Here is a 14,883-nt window from a genome sequence, read left to right as displayed (position 1 = left end):
TTGCAGTCTTAAATATCTTCTGAAATACTACCGCTTCTACAAAAATAGTACCTATCTGAACGGTAAGCTTTACGATGTGTAATGGAACCTAAAATTATTGCGAAAATTTTTCTCACCGTGTGACGAAATGAAAAAAAATTATACTTGATATTTAGAAGAGCAGACGGTTAAAACAATCAAAGCAGAGGCGGAACGCGTACCTGTTTAAGCAGAAATTTAAGCAATATTTGTGCAGCGCCGAAGAAAGTTGATGTGGACCAAAGATATCACCAAAAGGTGTTTTGTTGCTACGTAACCATGTGCTCTGGGAAACCGCCGAGCAGAGTATGCAAATAATTGCACAGGAGGCTATTCATATGCAAAAGATGCTTTTCTTAGATACTTGGTAAGAAATGGGCGATCCTTCGGCGGAATTAAGGTTTTTAAGAAGTTAAATCAATCCAAACGTCCACAAGGAAACTAAATTCTGCATCTCAGACCCATATCATGAATAAATTGCGACCAGAATTCATCCCTCACTTCACAGCCCGTTACCTGCAAAAAATTCGATATCGTGTCTTCTTGAATAAGCGTCGGGGCGCTCACTGGAAGGAGGACACTTTATCGAGCGGGGAAATTCTTAAATTCTTTCTCTCAAAGAGCTGTTACCTAAGTTTTGGCAAAATACTCAAAGAGAAAACAAAAACTGCAATATTATTTACTTACAAACGTACAGTCAATACAAGGACAAATAATTGAAAATGACTTAACGAAATGGAAACTATTCTCCTGTATTGATTCCGCTGTAGTTGAAGCTTCATAAAAAAGTTATAAATAAAGTAGCAATAAAAACAGGGTTTCCTTGTATCCATGCTCATTTTAGAAAGTGAGGGAGGAAGGGGGCGCTTATTCGAGAGGGGCGCTTGTTTGACATTAGGGCCTTGGGGTGGACGCTTATCGTGAGGGGAGAGTGCTTACTAGAGTGTGCACGTTTATTCGTGGAAAGACAGTATCTCTATACCATTAGGAACTGAACCTGATGCATTTCCTTGCCATCCATTTAGATTTGCCGATAGACCACAGTCGCCCTTGACTGTGTCAACATTATATACATACCCCTCAGGTGTCGATGAGGGAATATTTACTTACACTCGCTACAGAGTATTTGGAGAAAGATTTTTCCTCACACATTTTTATCCTGGCAACGGGGATATGCACTTAGTGGAAATATCACCTCATTTGTTCCCCGAAATAAAAATTTAGTCACTTTTTCATCCATTCTTCCATTTATTCGGTGAGCAGGAAATGAGAATAAAAAAGCGACAAAAACTCACAACAAAAAGAGAAAGAAAACAAAAACAAGTAGGAACTCAATTTTTTCAGCGCTCCAAACCCTTTTTGACCCCCCCCTGAAGAGTGACTAGCATCTAAATTCTCCTTACAATATTACCCCTGAATCACACATTAAGGTCACGAGGATTAAGAAAATAATCACTAACTAAAGAGGCCCCTTGATTGCAAAGCAAATTCTCCTTGTTATCACCCAAGGAAATATATAGGGAGAACAGTACGGAGAATATACCTGCTGATGTTCGGGTGAAAACGGTTAGTTACTCAAGAATTTGGTCCGAAAAGGCCTACTCGATGACAAATTACACAAAGCCTCGTCATATTATTTGTGTCCTTTCAAAACCAATTCCAGGTTCTCTTATTTTTTAGCCTGGTTACTGCACATTCTCTTAATATCTGAAGGGAGTCTGGGATGAGATACGAGAGAGTTCTAAGTGACGTCACAGCTCATAAGGTGATTTTATCACCAACAGCTTACATGAACATATCACGCTTAGGGATTGGACACTATCAGGTGCTCCTGATGCTATTCATCGCTGGGAGGTTGGGGAGGGTGGAAATATTTTCATGTATTAAAAGCTAAAATTTCCTTTGAGTTGTAGTGCACAGTTATAAAAGGAACTTGCTTGCTTGCGCCATGCAAATCACCGGTCCTTTGGTTGTGCATAAACGATCATAATATATGCAAATGACCAGTAATTTATATACACAAATATATTTGCAAAAGGGTAAAACAACGATAACAGTTGGAACAAGGTGTCGAGAAGATCAACTCTCATCAGTTCGTTCATCGTTATTATCTATCATCATCGTCGTCGTCGTCGTCATCTCCGTCATCATCTCCGTCATCTCCGTCATCTCCGCCATTCCTCGACTTAATCGCACGATAAATATGAGGGTACATTTCACACTCACAGCACGATCGAATCTCCTGTGTGTAGAGGTCCCACACTTCCTTATACACAGGCTTGCCAGCAAAGTTAGTCATTTTAATATCAGGCGCGAACTTGCCAGTAAACCGCAAGAAATCAAGTTTGTGTGTTCGCTGGAAACAAAGCCCCATGTTGGCAGCACACTGGCGGTCGCTATCCCGGCAAATAACTTCGTTGATGTACTTTGGGAACCGATCGTCACTAAGCCGAGTGGTGGCTGAACATTCCGTGCATAAGCGGTGCAAATTGGTGCCTTTTGTGATTGTGCCCCGTTTCTGACACCCACGGAAAAATGTGCCTGGAGACGTAGGAAGGCTCCTTTTCAGGCGCTGTTGTTTCTTCAAGTCAAGTTCCTCTTTGTCAGCTTGGCGCATAGGTGCATGGTGCTTCGTGCTTTCCGTCAAGTTCATCACTTCGGTTTTTTTCGGATCATGATCGGGTGTCTTCGGTTGTCCCTCCGGGAAAGTGGTTAGATCCTCAAAACCACTTGCGTCAGTGATGTTAACAGCCGCATATCGTTTGTTTAACCCTCCAGTAGACCCTAATTGTACCAAAAGGTCATGTTCTGACTTTCTTAAACACACGACTGGGCCGGGTTCGTCTTCCACTCGGTTAACCCTCGAGTGGTTTCGGCAAATGTCCGGATTCGCTTTGATCGTCGCAAATTTCGTGATTCTTGATCTCCATGGATATCTAAATCTTTGTCTCATTTTATTTCCAGGCCTTCTCCGATAACTTGCCAGCAAGCTTCTATTTATGACACGCGGCTCTTTTGACCCAATCACAATTCTGCGATCTGCTATCTGCTGCCTCTCATCATTCTCATACGGGTGGTGATTCAGGAAAAGACTCTCTACTACGATGATACACTTGAGTATAAAAACCAACGCAACAAAAGTTGTTTCCAGCTGAAACAAATTAAGAAGGTTCAAAATGCGCCATAAACATCATATCTCTTTGAGGAAAGTAGGTCGAATGAAAACTGAGGTCGATACAGGTGAGGTACTTTGATTCAGTACTTTAAAAGGAACAAATAGAGATATGGAAGCAACGGATGATTTGAGACTCTAGTGCATTAACAAGCAAATAACATGAAATTATAGTAATCCACTAATTTGACTTGGACGCGAACCTTGTAAACCTGAAAATATATATCTAATTCAATACTTCCACGTTTTATTTGCGTTTATGTAAACACTTTTGAACAATTAACCTTTTGGATGTCTGGCGCATTAACAAGCAAATATCACGAAAGTATAATAGTAGATGGCTCAAACGCGAAACTTATAAGCCTGAAATAAATTTCTAGAAAAGAAAAAAACGTTTTATTTGCGTTTATACAACACTTTTGAAAACTGTTCCAGCAATCAACATCAGTTAATCCTGTTTAAAATATCGAAGTGACTTCTATAATTATCAATTATTATGATAATTTATGATCGTCAAGTAAATTACCATATATTTTCATTCAAAATAAATCTTTTGAATAAGTTTCAGTAAAGATATCTTCTTAATCATCAAGACTTCAGTTTTTCAAAAAAAAAATCAAAGCTCTTTTTCCCTAGATAACTTCCATAATTGCCTTATTAGGCTTGATTTGCTTTTTTTGACTGATATATCCGCCAGAGGGGTAAATCTTCATTCCGCAAACGTTTACTATTATTTTTCCTATCTCTGGAGTGGTATTGTTTAGTGCACGATTTTATTTTCTAAAATGATATTCTTTCATTCTTCTTTTTTCGGATTTTTTTTCTGTATCAGCTATCGATAGTTACACTATTGGAAGACACGAAAATTTTGAAAAGAGTATACACTGATTATCAGAAAATGAAATTACCGCCATTTTTCTCACCTTCATTCTCTGCGGTGCTGTGTCCGTTCTGCCACAGGACAGATTGTTTCTGCTCCCCAACTGATGGTTGAGAGATAATTTTTTTAAAGTCAGTATATCGATCATTATAACTGATTTTGATCTATCGATAGAATGACCAACGCAAAGCCTTAATTGGGTCGCTATAACTACTTGATCTTGTTATCAACGGTGTGTTTTGCAAAATCTTTGGTTGATTTTTTTCCAGTTCATCGTCTGCAATCTGTTTTGATGTTCTCCCAACTTTAGGCATCCTTGAACCTTCTCGATTCATTATTGCCTCTTAAATATATTTTTATCGTGATAGTTTCAAGTTTCACAACGAAAAATACCGACAAATGGCGGGAATATCATGACGTCACTTCTTCAAGGCAAATAGTTTGGAAGTAATTATAGATATTCGGCGTGAAAGCCAAATTTACATTACAAAAAAATATATATGTACAACTTGGACTCGAAGACAAATTCAGAGATGGAATTTCCTGGAAGCCTTCATAATTTTATTGTTAAACTGAAGTATCAGTTCCAGAAGTTTAAATTTGCCGTTAATAGTAAGATCTCTCCCTTCCTTGCTCAGTTGATACGCAATGCGTTCAAGCATGCTGCATGATATCGTATTAGCATATGGATCATCACGTTCATGTATTCTTTCACCATAAAGTTATTGAATACTCCCGTGCAAAGTTTCGGAGGAATTTTTAAGATAAATGCAGCTAATTTGAAAGAGCATAGCATCAGGCAGGAATCCAGTTAACATTACGCATATGTAGTTCCTTTTAGTCTGCGGCGATTTCCCAAATTGCAGCGATCCCCTGACGATGTAATTTTCTCCGGCGTACACTTAATATAAGAACACATTATGTTTAAGTGGAGGTTACTGAAGAATATTATCATTGGCATCCTCCTGTCGTGTTTCTGAATGCGTACTGAAAGAGAATTTGCTATGAATTTGAGGAATCCAAATCCAAATTAAATGACACTCCTCAATTGATTTTATTAGTTTCCTTTCTCAAATGTGGCCACGGAGATCGATTTATACCGATGGGAAAATTAAAAATTCGCAAAAGATCAATGACCATGTTAAAATAGATTTAATTTAAAAATAGCACACTACTTTCAGTGATAACAAAAATCTTAATGGATAGTACTCTCCGATTCTTTGGTTAGAGTTGAATAAACAGGCCTTTTGAGGTTTCGTTTCCAGTTTTTAAATGCCCGCTCAACAAAATTCAGTTTTCCAATTTTAAACACGTTCGTATGTTGGGCCTTTCGTGATAATTCATTTCATGCTCTGCTCAAAAAAAACTTTGTTTCTGAATTCATCAATCAAAAGAAACAAAAATGGCTTCATCTCCACACTTTGTCAAAAACAGTTAATCACGAATCTGTTCCGTTAAGTCATTTGCATTTTTCACTCACCTTTTTTCGACGCAACAGAACGTCGACGCACTGAAGGTTGCTTTAAATGACAGAAGCCTTAACAAGACGGCTGTTACTCCAAATTCCAACTTAAGAAACTACCATAGCATTTATAAGGACGCTGAAAAGGAATTCTATTTTTGAACAATTTTTTTTTCTCATATTTTATTTCAAGTACTCTCTTGCGACCAGAGAAGTAATATTGCAGTGATCTTTGATAACCAGTATACTAAGGAAAGTCCCTCAATTGAAATAAAATGTTTCATCCTGCTTTTAAAATCGTATTCTATAAAGCATATCCAAAGAACCAAATAAGGAAAGGATTTTATTTGGGTAAAATCCCTCCTACCTGTGAAAAGCAGCCAGTTTATTTTGCGCCTATTGCGATGAGTAAATTCATTATTATGAGTAGCAAAAAATGTTTATAATGGATATAAAGCGTTTTGTCTCAAACTTGTCAAAGTACTTTTGCTAAGTGAAATGTTCATTGAATTCTAACTGTCAATAATTTTACTTCCTATCTCCGAAAAACCGGTTCGTGCTGCAATCAAATTATTAAGTCGACTCACTCAACACGGCTTTTTTGAAACTATGTGAGGCTGAATTCTCGGAGGTAGCCATAAGCGGCGGGAGTTGATATGTTGACCCAACTTGGGAGACGTTTCTTTTTGATCTTGACAGATAAGAAGAAGACGTACGCAGACATTCGTGAGCCAGGAAACATCCAATACTCTCGAGTGCTATTTATCCAGCAGTGCTTGTTTTAATTTACATAGTTAAATGACATGACACATATTATTAATCAGTAACAAAATATAAATATATATATATAGATATATATATATGTTTAGTAAACTAACAAAATAGCTAACACAGTTACATCTTCCAGGATGCAATTTTTCTTGGCTCCTGGACGTCCTTGCTTGAGGCAGCCGTCTAATATATAGCAAACATTGATAAATATCAACTCCATCTTAACTCTTATCTGCTCAGGTTAAAAGTTCGGCGTTTGAAGGGTACTATTCATTTTCGACCGACTGATCCATCAACCCCCACCGCTAATTTCTACTTCTATTTAGTAAATCATTTCAGGATAATATCGTTGGTAATCAAGAAAACTGACTTTGAAATAGGTGACTTTTCACAGCTTTTGTTATATATTGCTCTGTTTGGTAATATCGTTATCAACATATATGGGCTGTTTAGCTTTTCAGACTCTATCTATTCTATGACGTAAGATCAGTGGCAAGGAACTATATCGACACAATTCGTGTGAGGCTGGTATAACATGCGGTGGAAATCTTGCCGTCATAATGTTGTATGTTCAAAGTTACCATTAGGTAAAATACTAAATATGGGCACAATATAAACATTTCGTATGCCCTTGCCGATAGTGTCTTTCAGGGAAACAGTGGCGACATAATATTTTACGCCTTACAAAATCGTCGGTAAAATAAAAAAAAAAAAAAGCAGAAAAAAGAAATGCAAACGTGTGCGAAGACAGAACTTGGCCTGAAATAGTCTCTGTTTTTGCGATAAACAATTTTTAGGGATGAAAATTATCTTTTCCAACATTTGGCAGCTGATTGAACGAATCCATGAGGTATGATTGTAGACGGGTCATTACTTATGGTCTTGAAGGGAGGGGAGGGAGGGGATTGATTGAACGATTTTGTTTGGGTCATGATAAAATATAAGATTTACCTGATCCTCCCATAAGGCTCTACAATATTCCTACGATCCACCCTCACTAGCTCTGTTATATCTTATGATCACCCCCACCCCCCCCCCGTAGTTAATTTTCCATAGTCCCTCCTTTACTCTCTGTTACCAGCGACTGGTGCCACCCCTGCCCCTACTGAAAACCACGAGATTCCCAAAAATTCTCTCCGCTCGGTGATAAATAATAACTGGTCTTTTAACACCAAAGAAGCGTTGATCTCGAAATACCCATAAAACGTTATTTGAGTGTATTTTTGTCCTCGTTTTTTTTTTCTATTTTTTCTTTCGCTCTGACCAAGAGCTAACCTCGAAACGTGAGATTTGTAACTCTTTACGTTATCAACTAAGTTGATAACACCAAATTACCCTGTTATGCTCTCCCACCGGCATAAAACCCCAGTTTCTTCAGAAACTTACCCCTTTTTATAGCTTGACAACTGAGTAGTAGATTTCACAGTTGAATTTGGCAGCAAAAATGTCTTTTGATTGTTGCGGGCTGTACAACTCAGTATGGCACGAAAAGTTGGTCAAACATAAAGTGCGCAGTAAATGAGATATTTAATAATTCCTTTCCCCAATGCGATCCTTTCTTTATCATTAAAGTATTCGTTTATTCTGAATGCATAAAGGTTGATCCTTCTTCTTCAAATATTTACAGCATTAAACACTGCACAGCACATGATCAAAAAATCTTTTTGTGTAAAATTTTGGCGTAATAAATTAAAAACGATATGTTTCTGTACACAACGTTTAAGATAAACTTGATGCATAATACAATATCGTAAAGAGACGTGCACAGAACGCGTGCCATATCTTTTGTCATCTAATACGTGGCACGTCATCTTTGAACGGGGTGACATGTTGGCGTTTCGTCGTTCTGTAATTTACAATTTGCCGCAAAAAAGTTGCAGAATGACAGCCTCAAATCTTAAGTAATTAAAAAGTCTTATTAGTTCCTTGCTAGACATTTTGGCATTTATCTAATGAAGGTTTGTTTGGATATCCGAATTTGACTTGTTTCCATTTCTTTTGATTTGTAGTTATGTATTAATTATTGCCTTATTACGAAAAGCAGGTATGCTTGGGAAGATTTCAATCATTGCCTTTCCAAATTTTTGCCAGACATTTTGGCATATATCTGGTGAATATTTGTTTAGATATCTGAAAATAAATTGTATCCATATCTTTAATTTTATAGTAGTAATTTATAATATAACCTAATTACGAAAAGTGATTATACTTAGGTATAATATATTTTGGTGTTCTATTAATCTTAGGACTGCGGACTTAAGTTTCAGCCGGATTCCATAGTTGCAGAGAGACAAAACCTATTTTTTACGGTTACCTTATGACAATACAGTGAAATTTATTCTACACATCCTTAATTAATAAAATGACTGACGTTGCTGATTTCAGTAAGTTGAGTCAACATTCATCCAAACAGTTTGTACTTACCACCAAGTGTACTCTCCGAAAGGCTGGGTTAAGACAGACAAAACTGAATTTCAGATCTCCAAGGAAAGCTGTTTTGTGAGGCACTGAGTAAATTCGTAGAAAAAAGCTAAGTACATTATCAAAATACAAAAGCTGTAAATTCCGTTTCCAACAAGAATTTCTTAGATTCAAACCAAGATGAAGAGAACTTGAGCTTCTGGGAAGTTGCCGTACCGGCAATTTGTTGCTTTGTAATACGTCTCGTGAGAACTATGACGGCCTTGACGATCGTAAAACAGAGCTTTTGATTCAACTCTTTAGAAAAGAAAAAAAAAGTTCTTTGTTTTACTTTGCTTTCTTCTTTAAATTTTGCCTGATCAGGAATTTAACTGATAAGGGTTTTTCTTTGGCTCGCTTGAAAACAGACAAACAAACAAGAAATCTGTGTCTGGAGAAACTCTTTGTATCTTAAGAATTTGTTGTGAAGCATTCAGTTAGACTGTTTAAATTTTATGGTCTCTCCTTTTGTCTTCTGTGAAAGAAACAGATTTAAAATTTTGTTTTTGTTTTTGTTTTTTTTTAAAGGCAGCTTTGAGTTGTTTTAATTCAAAGCTGCACTCTAGGAATTCTGCGAAAAGCGCGCTACGACATTAGGGGCACCTTCGGACAAAGTGTATCCCAAAATTCGATCGGAGATGGCTTCACACTTCTCAAGCCTGAAAATAGAAGTGTAAACATTATAGTTTCCATAATTGGCAATTAAAATTGATCGTCAAACACTTTGTTAAATTTTTAATCCAAAAAGTCTTTTCACTTGAGATTCATGGCAATTTTTTTCAATTATTTCTCACTCGTCAACAAGAAGATTTTAGGGCCCACGATGCGAATTACTGAAAAAATTTCAACGGCCTTCGCAGTTTTGCTATATCTTTTCTTTTTTCTCGACTTATCAAGAACAACCTTCCTATGATATTTTAATAGATGTCTGTGTTTCATCCAATGCATATGAAAACACCATTTTATTAAAAAAAAAGCGAAAGCGCCCTGTGAGAGATGGACATCTACATACAGGATTGTTGGGGAAAATATCACTCGTGAGATCAGGTCATGCTATGAGTGTGGTGTCTTGGAGAATAAATTAACTGGTAGAGCAATAACATCATGTAAAAGATGAAGAGTTGCAATATTTGATTAAAAATTCGGTTTGATCTAAGTTTATTTTATCTCAAAAAGCGTTAAAATTGTTCTATAGCAAAAATGAAACACTGATAGACTTGTAAGACCCGCTGATTTGTTAGATTACTATTGTGTAATATCGGAATAGGCTTTAATTTTTCAATCTTAACTCTTGCTACTTCAGCTGGATGTCTTATTGCAAATAAATGGATATTAAGAAGGAGTATTGTTGATAAGTTTTTTAATGTATGTATTGTGACTAATTTCTTCCCTGGTCTAAACTTTAAAAAAAAATTTTCATTTTTTGTTTCCCTTTGTCTTTATCACTATCACAGCTCAAACAAGGGGAGAATGAAAATAAACTGGTGTGAAAAGTTTAGAATTACGGAAAATTTAAGAATATAAGGTTTTGAGTGCCAAGTGTTCTGCGAATCATACCGATGACTACATAAAGTAATAGAATAAACGCTGAACAGACAACTTAGACAAATTTCAATTCTTTGTTAGAGCTCCTTAAATGTTTGGCCAATTTCAAATACCGCATGATACCAAATGCGGATTATGAAACAACTTTCTTAACTGCTATCACTTCCTGGAATGTTGAATAAGCCGATTGCCGTCTTTAGTTTAAACATACGAAGGTCCAGAGTGTTTAGGCCATATTTCTACCGTGCTAGAGTATGAATTCGATGTAATCGCGTACATATGGGCCTCTAAACATAAACATCTCTGGGCCGCCTAATGATACAGAAGTCAAAGCTTTTTGATCAGCAACTAATATTGTCACTTCAACTAGGATCGAACGATTTTAATAAAAATTTCACACATTTATCTCCTCGACCACTCCAAACGATAAACATCAAAAATGATAAATGGATGGTTTGATAGTAACATCAGATCTTCGTCAAGAGTGTAGACAGTCAAAAAACTATCCCAGAGAAAAATGTTGTCATTAAACTTGGGGTCAGTGACGTAAAATAACGCGAGTTTTCACATCCTCTGACGGCGTGTTCCTCCACGATGTGTTTAATATTTGGTAATGTGAAAGGAGATGACATTGACCTTTCTTAAGTACTTTATCGTGTTCACCAGGCGTGAACACATCGCGTGTAGAGCACAGGCGTGGGCACATCACGTGTAAAGCTGACTTCTACACTAGACATACATGCAAAACAAGCGGTCATAAACTTTTGACGATACACTGTGAATTTTTATAGAGACATTTGCGACAACGGATGAGAGCGGAAAAATTTAAGAATCGCCAAGGCCTTCTAAGTCATTTTCAGAAATAAATATTCATAAACTGAAAACACAATTAGGATCAACAACACGCTGAAAAGGAAATGTTCACGCACACCGATTTTTCTAGAGAGCGGAATGTTGTGATTTGTCTCGGAAGGCTTCATTTAAAAACGGAACTTCCGATACGTTGGCGTATTAAAAGCGTGCCCAGCAGTCGAAAATAAAATATTTCCAAGTCCAACTAGACTGGACTTAATGGAAATTGAGTTTTAGATACCGCAACAGACATCAGCGGTATGTTCGAAAGAGGAAAAAATGAACACCGATTTTTCCAGAGAACCAAAGTGTTTTGTTATCATTCATTCATAAAAAGCAAATTTTGGCGTCGCTAATAGGAACATCGTCTTAAGCGGAAAAAAAATACAAATTAGTAAATTAACTAGTTTGTTTGGGTGGGACTGAAAATAGTAAAGAAATTAGATTAAACCATTGAATAACAAATACTAAATAGAGGCCTACGAAATTAGGGATGACGAAGTAAATAAAATTCAGTTTATTTAATTAAATACCGGAACTTTGTACTTGACCTTTTTTTCGGGAGACTGATAAGGAAACGTCATCATATTGCAAAAAAAAAAAAGGGAGAGAGCGAGTAACAGAAAAATTAAAAGTTATCAGGGTTTTTAAGGAAAATTAGACACAATAGTTCAAGCTACGAAATGCAAATTTCCATCATGCCATTGCTCTTATTAAATTTACTTTTTGGTTTACAAGTCACCTAGCTCTCCAACTTTCCCGCACAAAAACTTGAGGACAGGAAAGAGTTGTTCGAAGTGTGGCCGAGAGCAACTCACGGTTCTTCTGTGATCTGCAAGCTTCCCAAGTGTTTTATATCTCTGGGAACGCACGCTGCCGAAAGAACCAATTGATGATCATAACACTTTATTGTCAGTGGACTTCTGTTAGTGAAGCATGCTTGTAAAATCGAATTTTCATCAAGCCAGTTTCAATTAGTGTGAATCAGACAACAAATGTCGTGAAACAAGGTTTTGAAAGAGCTTTATTATTCAGTTCCAATACTCCATTTTATTTCCGAGCATAATTGACCTAACTAATCCTGCGTCGCTACGACGGTGTGTTTGTCAAGGATTTTAGCAATTAGACAGAAGCGGAAAAAATTAGCTGCTTATTCTTATGCAAAGCGGATTTGATTTACCATCGTTAATTGCTCGAACTTTACAAAAGTTCTGGACTGTTTTTTTTTTTCCGCTTAGCAGTTGTTTTAAAAAGAAGTCCAGTTATCCAAGAAAATCACAACCGCAAGCAGGGCCTCAAAGAGAACACGATTTCGGACACAAGATTACCTTACCTATCAGCAAGTAACCTTCGGTCTTCAACGAACTAAGGGTAAGAACATTTTTGAAGAAAGTAACAGGATTTTGCTTACATACCACCCAAATTTATATTAATTAATGACTTGATTTATATAATTGGACTTAAAATTAAGTTTAGACACATATATTGAAACAGTTTTAGCCGCATAGGGTGTCGCCGTTTCCATCGCACAACTCTTTGAAACAATTAGAAAGGGGTTAGTTAGGTACTAAGAAAACTGTAGTGCTGCGTCTGAGGGAGGTATTATCAAGATGATTTTGTTTTATCAGCTGAGTTATAATGTAAATTGGCGGTCTCTGTGAAAAGCATTAGCGCTTCGTCAGAGCGATATAATTGTGGTGTTTGCGGGGTTGACGAAGACCAAACAGAAAACAATCAACCAAGAAAGGAAAGAAGTTGATTGAGAAGGGAAAGGATTAGTATTACATATAGGAAAAGAACTGAAGCTCGTTAAATTTACTACGATTATAAAATATTCCTGAACTGCTGATTTTTCAGGTTTTCAAAGAATCTTCAATTGGTCTACTATAACTTTCCTACGGAGTTAAAAATGATGAGCCTAGGGCTGAAGGTAAAGTAATTTTTTTACTTTTTGGTGGAAATCCTTATTTTGTCTTTTTTTAAAATTGACCTATTGGGATGGAATTCAACTTTGGTTGACTTTCTCTGTCATTTTAATTGTACACCGAACAAATTGATCAAAAACGTTGCACTTTCACTGAAACACGCGCTGACCCCATACTTATTTCCTCAGTTGTATCTGCTACTTCAATTAGATTACGAGTATTAGAAATGAATCTCACGGATATTTACTGAGAGGTTTGCCGAACAAACAGCTGTTAAAGTTGGAGGATGCAACTATTGAGCGTCAAAGTTGACACCTTACATTGCAATTGGTGCCTCTTATTTTACAGATGCAGTTCCTCGCCACTTTGATATTTCTGTACGTTGAGATTCCGCCATCTTTAGGGCGCCGATGGAACGTACCGCAATTTCCTCCTAAGGTGTACAACCGCCTTCGCCCAATTTCCCAGAAGTCAAAAATTGCTGGCAAAGAATGTAGTGTCATTGTCGACGAGATCCCTGATCATCGCAGTAGAGGAAAATTGCGACCCCTTGCCCGACTTTGTGTCCGCCTCAATGACACCCAGCTGAAAGCCAGGCTTCGACAGGTTGGCGACTTCAACTCGCGTTACATGGCAGTCAACGAGACAGATGCCAGAAGACTTCGGGACAAGCTTCCAAGCAAATTCTATCAGAATAACAAATCGCGTGTGGGTCAAAGCGGATTAACTCGCTTATGTACGGAACGTACTATTGTCACAAGCCTGCCAGAAGGAGTTTTCCCCAGATTTATCAGAGAAGTCAGATGTGAAGGTGACAGCTGCCTCACGAATGAGGGACGATGCATTCAGCGGTTTATGGAGTTTACATTTATTCATTTCACTGGGGAATATGAGTTCCATGAAACCGTTAGTTATTGGCCACGGATTGATATTTACACCGAGGTATGGAATCCGTATACGCAAGAAATCGGTATTTGCTGCGAATGCCAACGGCTGAGCCTGGGCCGGTAGTTCCTTGGCTATTAAGTAGGCTGTTTTCTCTTCGCTACTAGGCGTGCGCAACCTGGAATTCCTTCTCCTGCTGTTTTTTCTTCCGTCGACTCGACTTTTTTCCACATTGAAGATTGGAATCTTACACATCCATTTTCAAAATAGACTAGAGATGCAACATTTTATTTGATTTTTGCCTCCAGATGTAAAAAAACCTAACAGTAGACGGTACTACTTTAAGATGATTTTGTTTTATAAATTAGGCACCGTAAAGAGTTTCTGAAGCTGACATTTTGAGCGTTAGCTCCTCTTAAAAACAAATATAATCATAGTAAGCCTACCTCGCGATTTTGTGGTTAATAATAGTTGCTGTTTTAAAAGTAAGGCAGGTTTTGCTGCACATCGAAAATAAACCGGAAGTTAGTTGACAAACGTTTCTTCTTACTCTCCCTTCCCCCTCCCCCTAAAATCCTCGACCCACCCCCTCCCCACCCCGTCGTTAAATAATGAGTGATCCCTGAGCGCAGTTATTAAGTATAGTACATAGCCGTGGTTTTGAATTCGAGAATATAAAAAATTGGAATTAAGTGTGTTCTTTTCAATCAGAAAGCATGTGTGCCTTCTTGACTTTTGTGTAGCCGTACCTTTCCTCCCTTGCAGAAAAGGAAAACGTTTCTCTTCCGAGTAGAGGGTAAGGCTACACGTTTGCTAGGACCATGTTGAACAAATGTCATGTTTACTCAAGATGCTCAAACACCTTGATGTTAAATTTGTTCTCCTGCTTGAATTTTAATCAGTGTATTAAAGA

At 37.3% G+C, this 14,883-nt stretch overlaps 2 protein-coding genes across 2 annotated transcripts; one reads left to right on the top strand and one right to left on the bottom strand.

Annotated features, from left to right (window-relative positions):
• Nucleotides 1-1,405: 1,405 nt before the first annotated feature.
• Nucleotides 1,406-5,632, bottom strand: LOC131800126 (uncharacterized). Its single transcript, XM_066173086.1, has 3 exons — nt 5,551-5,632; nt 4,114-4,173; nt 1,406-3,169 (listed from the first exon to the last, which is right to left on the bottom strand). The coding sequence occupies exons 2-3, from the start codon at nt 4,117-4,119 to the stop codon at nt 2,126-2,128; spliced, it is 1,050 nt and encodes a 349-aa protein (XP_066029183.1). The 5' UTR covers nt 4,120-4,173; nt 5,551-5,632; the 3' UTR covers nt 1,406-2,125.
• Nucleotides 5,633-12,456: 6,824 nt separating this feature from the next.
• Nucleotides 12,457-14,486, top strand: LOC131800193 (uncharacterized). Its single transcript, XM_066172552.1, has 3 exons — nt 12,457-12,531; nt 13,018-13,090; nt 13,434-14,486. The coding sequence occupies exons 2-3, from the start codon at nt 13,070-13,072 to the stop codon at nt 14,094-14,096; spliced, it is 684 nt and encodes a 227-aa protein (XP_066028649.1). The 5' UTR covers nt 12,457-12,531; nt 13,018-13,069; the 3' UTR covers nt 14,097-14,486.
• Nucleotides 14,487-14,883: the final 397 nt, after the last annotated feature.

Source organism: Pocillopora verrucosa, chromosome 1, assembly GCF_036669915.1.
Source record: "Pocillopora verrucosa isolate sample1 chromosome 1, ASM3666991v2, whole genome shotgun sequence".
NCBI lineage: Eukaryota > Metazoa > Cnidaria > Anthozoa > Scleractinia > Pocilloporidae > Pocillopora > Pocillopora verrucosa.
The sequence above is the reverse complement of the archived record's forward strand: the minus strand, read 5'-3'. Positions and strand labels throughout refer to the sequence as shown.